Source organism: Rhagoletis zephyria, unplaced genomic scaffold (assembly GCF_001687245.7).
Source record: "Rhagoletis zephyria isolate East Lansing unplaced genomic scaffold, Rhagoletis_zephyria_1.1 Rzeph_scaffold_00053, whole genome shotgun sequence".
NCBI lineage: Eukaryota > Metazoa > Arthropoda > Insecta > Diptera > Tephritidae > Rhagoletis > Rhagoletis zephyria.
Genome location: NW_016157137.1, coordinates 641,918 through 648,341, shown reverse-complemented (window position 1 = coordinate 648,341; position 6,424 = coordinate 641,918). Strand labels below are relative to the sequence as shown.

At 37.1% G+C, this 6,424-nt stretch overlaps 1 protein-coding gene across 1 annotated transcript; it reads right to left on the bottom strand.

Annotated features, from left to right (window-relative positions):
- Positions 1–1,908: 1,908 nt before the first annotated feature.
- On the bottom strand, positions 1,909–3,340 carry LOC108368816 (putative phosphatidate phosphatase). The gene has a single exon (XM_017623734.1). It carries the CDS (start codon positions 2,887–2,889, stop codon positions 1,909–1,911), a length of 981 nt encoding a protein of 326 aa, XP_017479223.1. The 5' UTR covers positions 2,890–3,340.
- Positions 3,341–6,424: the final 3,084 nt, after the last annotated feature.

Genomic DNA, 6,424 nt, shown 5'->3' with positions numbered 1-6,424 from the left:
AATTGCCGGCTGCGCTGTTATTGTAACTGGTATTTCTTTTAACTGCGCTTCGCTCTTTTTTACTCTGCCCGTCGACAGTTGCTTACACTTGTATGCGCTGATCTTTTTATTTAACTGATTTTTTTATTTTTTTTTTGTGAACTCTTGCATGCAACGAAATGAATTTATTCTCTTCTGCTCAATAATTACACGCTTAAGTTCCACATGCTTCTTCTTTTGATTTAGTTTTTCTTACTTCTCCATTTTAGTATTCTTTATTTTGTACCTTTTTTTTTAAACACAAAAATTTTGTGGATGGTAAGCTTATTGTTCTTATTGAATGTACGATCGCTTGACATTCACTTGTAGATTCTTACGCCTCCGTACGTACACTGTTTACTTGAAGAAAAGCTTTTGAAATCCATGAGCTTTTGCTTTATTTCTCTTTACTTTACTAATGTTTTTCCAAGCAGCCCATTAGAAAAGCGGTGACCTTGAATAATATTTATAAAAAAATAAAAAATTAGTAAACTTAAGGATTTTAATATTGCGAGTTTAAAATCTGGTAAGTTATTCTCTTTTTTTTTAAGCATTCATAAAAAGAAAAGCTAACATAAAACACGCAAAATATAAAACACTAAAAAGTTCCGAATAAAATTCGAAAATTTTCGATTGGTCCCGAAAAAATCGGCACGTACCTGAAAAAATACGAAAGTGGCCGAAAAGTCATAAAAAGTACAAAACAATACAATGAAAAACCTCAAAATTTCGAGGGAATCTTGAAAAGTCTGGAAGGAATAAGAAATTCACGAATCGTTTATTTTTTATCAAAGTCTTAAAACTAGAATTAAAAGAATGGGGGAAAAGCTAAAAAAACAACACAAAATATACCGAAAAATCACCAAAGGCTGCAAATAAAATGAAAAAACCCGAATAATACAAGCAGAGGCAAGAAAGTTCCCTTAGGGATCTTAGGGATGTTACCTAAGAATTTCACAAAAATCCCGAAAAATCACGGGCGCATCTCGAAAAGACCCGATAAAATTGAGAAGTGACCCAAAGACACTAACAAAAAACTAAAAATCGCGAAAAATAAAGAACTATTCCAAAAAATATCTATAAAAATATCTAAAAAAATTGCCATGTTTCAATTTTACTAGCTTTTCGTGGCAGCATCAGGCTTCTTAATATGTTTCGATGTTAATTTCCAGACCATTATAGCAGAGAAGGGATTAGTAGAACTGTAGAGATCTTCGACTCTACCTGCATATCAGAGTTTGCCTTCACGTGTCTTCCACTGGCTCCTATTTTCTTTCGGCAAGCATATTACTGCCGGACCACCAATGGATGTCTTTCGTTAAATTGATATATTCTTCCATATGATGGTGCGGATTACCGAATTGCTGAAAAGGCGTAGCGTTCTTCTTCGTGACTCGTAATATATTTTCTTGGCCAAGAGAAACGGAAAGCGGAAAGGAATAGGTTAAAAGGGGAGAGCCTCAAGTCGCAGAAAGTTCGTTTTTACCCAAAGAGTTTAACCGGTAGTTGCAGGGCCGTTGCTTAAAATCGCCGAGTTAAAGGATAATTCGACACCCTTCAGGTCTAAACCCACAATATTTAGTAAAAATATGATACCTTCGCGAAGGATGTGATTTTTCATCTTTGGTTCTCGATTAGTGATTTTCCCGTCTTAAGAACACAAGCACACTGCTATTTTAAGTTCATGCTTTTAATTGCAGTGTCCGCCCCCCTGGTCTACTATGTATATATTTTCGTAATTCTCTTCTGTTGCATTTTATCTTCTCACAAAAAAGAACATAATGCCAAGAGGACCAAGTGTATAATTCAAAATTACAATACTGAAATATTAATCAACTAACTTAAAAAACAAAATAAAAATTTTTGATTTCAAAACACTTTATATTTAATTCAATGATATCTAGCCACTCGATTGACTCCATAATAGCCGTAAATGGTCGTAGAATCCTCACGCGGCTTGCGCCTTTTCAGCGGTATTCTCTTGAACAATTTGGCCACAGAAGTCGTCACAAACGCAGCAATTATTAGTCCCAAAGCTGCGCCCGCCGCAATATCCGTCCAGTGATTATGATGCGTATAGAACCGCTCTATGCCAACCAGTGTGGCCAAAATTAGACAACCAAACTGCAGCAACGTCTTATATATCAACAAAGCACCTGCAGCGAGGCGCGCCTGTAGATAGAAGATCACAAAGCACATAGCATAGCAAACGGTGGCAGTGAATCCACTGGGAAACGAATGCCGCGCCATGGTGAGCAAGTTAGCAGAGGCGGCCAGCTCGTAGCATTCGTAGTCCTCAATATAGCCGGTGATATTTTGTGCCTCCTCCGCGTAGCGATCACAGGCTGTGCCACCGCCAAGCGTCTCTAGCAGTTGCGGCTGACATACATCGAAGAAGTATGGACGCAAGCGGCCGACAAAGTGTTTGGTGGCGTTCACCGCTATCAATACAAGCGCCAAGCCGAAGAAGTAGACGCCCACAATTTTGTAGCACTCACTGACGAAGGTTGGCACGCTAATGCCAACGAAAACAAACTGCTGAGCGCCAACGGCGCGCTTACTCACTACGGTGTTGCCCGCAGCGCTACTTGCGGATTTTTGCTTACGCGCGGCGCGCACTGCCGCCCACAACATCTCTACCACCAGCATGATGGCGGCGGGGAGCGCGATCACCACTATGGTGATGTGTACGCGATTTAGTAGCGAAGCGGTGTAAGGGTAACGTAATGACGCGTCGCTGCAAAAGAAGCCACGTCGAGTGGTCGCCAAGAGTTTCGGGAGCGCAATTAGCGCAACGCAACAGAGCGCAATTAAAATCACGACATCTACGATGAGACGCAGCAGCAGACGCGAGCTTGGCGTTTTGCACATTCTACTCGTGGCGCGTGTTGACGCGAAGTGCGGCACAGGAACAACCGGGAAAGATGTGTGGGTAGCGCGCGAGTCTAAAGGGGTAGGTAGAACAGGGGCGCGCGCGCGCGTACTTGATTAGTTTAATGTCTGCGAAATGTCTGCGCTGCTGATTTGATTGTTTGACTTAATTAGCTTTTGCGTTTTTTTTTTTGCGCGCGCCGTTGTTTGCTTGTTAGTTGTTACAAAGTTGTTTGCTCATTCAATATCATTTAATTCCATTCACTTCTATTTTTCGCAATTTTCCGCTGCGTCTGCTAAAGTCAAATTCATTATTTCCTGCCGTTTACTTGCCCGTTCTTGAATAATTAAAACTCTTCTTCTTTGTTTCCTTTGCCTTGGAAATCTGTGTTTTCGCGCGCACTTTACTTATATCACTAAATAAGCGTCAATTTACGCCAGCCTGCCAGACGCGTCGAAGCGACATCGAAGACTGAAGCCACGAACTTGTCGAAATCTATGAGAATGCCTCGATAATTTCAGCGGCTGATGGAATATTTTTTTATTTTTTCTGAAAATCAAATTTACATATGAATATTGCATTGAATTTCAAAATAGAATTTGAGCTAAACCGCTGTAAGTTTGGTTTATGGAAAAAATTTGAATTAAAAAGTTTAAGCAGCAAAAAAAAAAACACACTCAAACACTACCCGAGAATCAATAATAATAGCAATCAAAATACCAACAAGCTAATATAAGTTTGTAAAGTCACAAATACCTCGGCTGCGGAGGTAATATAAACAAAAAAATTTAAGTGCTATTACAAATACAAAGTGGCGAACCGGCTGTATGTATAATAGTTAGCTGCAGGAACAACAACAACACTCGTTGTTATACAAAACTAAATACATACCAACAATGCATACAGTATAAACTCAACAACAAAGGCAAATTACAATAATAACAAGTTTAGAACAACAAAAAATCGTTACAACAAAAACAGCGCTCGCTACAATAACAACAGCGCTCGCCACTATAACAATAAGCCTCACTACAACAATAAAAAGATTACTAAAACAACACGGCGGCATCGCATTGAACACCCAAATTCAGACATACATACAACAACACTTCACAAAAAGAATTAGCTTCATTACAACAAAAGTGAACAGCGCATCTAAATGTCACAAAGGCAATAACAACAAAAACAGCCATAACAAAGCGTACAAGAAATGAAAACAATTTAGAAAAAACACTCCCATGAAAATAATATTCCCAGCCATAAACTTGCTCTGTCAACTAATCGCAGCCATCGATGCTCAAGAAATCGAACAAAAGCAGTTCACTTGCTAAGTAGAAGAAGGCCACTAGGAAAAAATTGCAGTCGCAAGAAGTTTAATAGGATTAAGAGTACTGGAAAATACATGAAAAAGAAAATATGTGTATGTGCGCAGATTGGTCCACTGATGCTGCTTCTCATGTCGACGCTTTGCCAGTATAAAAAACGCGTTCGTATAATTTCGTACAAAAAGGTCGATAACCCCTTTTGGCGTACTCATCCGGTTCCTCCAGTTGTACGCTAAATTAAACTGTAGGTGTATAGGCCTCGCTGAGTGACAGTTTCTGATAAAAAAAAAAGCCAGTACCAGTTCCACTGTCCATTGCAGAAACATTTCTCTCTCGTCATCTTTTAGAACGATATCCAGTTCTCAGTCATTTCTGCACTGTCTCCGGCAATGAAATATGAAAGAACCTACTTCGGATTATATTGAAAACATCGCTATCAATATCGTTATCGCTATGGATATCGCTATTTATATTACTGTCGATATTCAATTGCTATCGTTATCTCGGTATGAGTATCGATATTTTTGTCACTATCGATGTTCCCTGCAAACCATTTTTTCAGAGTATTCTGCATTGTAAAGAAATTTTAAAGAATTCGTTAAGATTTAATTCGATTTTTTGCCGAATTTTCTAAAATGAAATAAATTACGCACACTTTTTCCATTCTTTTACGAAATTTCGGAAGAAAAACTGTGAAGCAACGAAAATAATGCTGCTATGCAACGCACATTAAACAGGTAGTATCAGTAGAGCAAAAACAATATTTGCGTGTATTTTGTTGTTGCTTCTGGTATCGAAAGTGTCAAAAACTGTTCTGAATTTTTTCTTCTAAATCAAAGCGTGCCATGTGAAATACAAAAAATTATAAAAAATAAAAAATTTAAATTGGAAAAAATACAAATTGATGCAACTTTCTTTCCTAGTAAATTTGTTTGCTTCTCGAAGCATTGATCCATCCTTTGCAAGGCCCAGTAATCAGCGGTTGTGCTGCCAAATTGGGCGAACGTTCCACAAGCAGCTATTCAATCGCTTGTTTTGTATGGAAAAAGGTTTCACATTTTGTGAGAAAAAATTAAAAATATTTGACATTTTCGAGACCAAATAATTTGAAAATAAATCAAATCAGCTGCTCTACTGATACTACCTGTTCAATGTACCTTGCTGCTATGTGAAGAATATCTTTCAGAATTTTTCCAGAATTTTCTTTATTTTTCCTACAGAAATTTCTTTACGAGTTCGTGTCAACCCCTTCATATAATTTTCTTTGAAAATTCGTAAAAAAATCGTTATAGAAATCAGATACTCCTAACGATTTCCTTAAGATTTCGGGAACTTTGGTTTGCAGGGTTACTACAGTTACGTTTTATTAGTATTCCCATTCATTGCTTTGCAAAGTCATTTTTCTTACTCAAAAAAATTAACTTTTTGTCTTTGGTATTTGATAAAGAAGACTTCAAATCTAATAGCGAACCACAACTTCTTAGCAGGTGGTAAAATTTAATTAAATTTACTAATTATCTAATTTAATTTAGATTAATAATTATCTAAAAAAATTGAATTTGCAAATGCTGGCCATGTTTGGCTGAGTTTGGACTATCAGAAACGTATAAAATGAAAATTGTTTATTTTAATTTGTCAATTTCATGTTGCAATTTTTTGTAGGTAGTTTTGATACTGTAAGTAGTGAACTAGTTACCATGTGGAGAGAGACTCAGTAAATGGCGGAAACAAAAGGCTGTCTACACATTTGTTACAGCGAAGGCTGCTCCTTTTAACTTTTCAACACAAGTAAAGAAATTCAGACCTTGCAGGTTTTCAATTGAAATTAATATATTCGAAGACCTAACCGACATAGCCGAGAGAAATCAACACGATGGTTTGAGAAGGAGGGTTCTAACAAACCGCGTGGTATTACAACAAGCCCACAATCTAAGGGCCTAGGGGTGCTAGTTGGTTACTCACAGTCAATTCAACATAATCTAATATAATATAATTTGATAACGTTTTTCAAAAGTAGCCACTTTATGAATAGTTTTTATAACTAACTGCCATATTTTCTTTAATACATATCAATAAATATTAAACAAAAAACTCCATTCAAACTTTTTTAATGAATCCACTAATTAAAGAGTTTTAACCCCTCGGTTAGCAAGGCTTACAATTTCATAACTTTTTTAATAAAACCACTAATTAAAAAGTTACCCCTTTA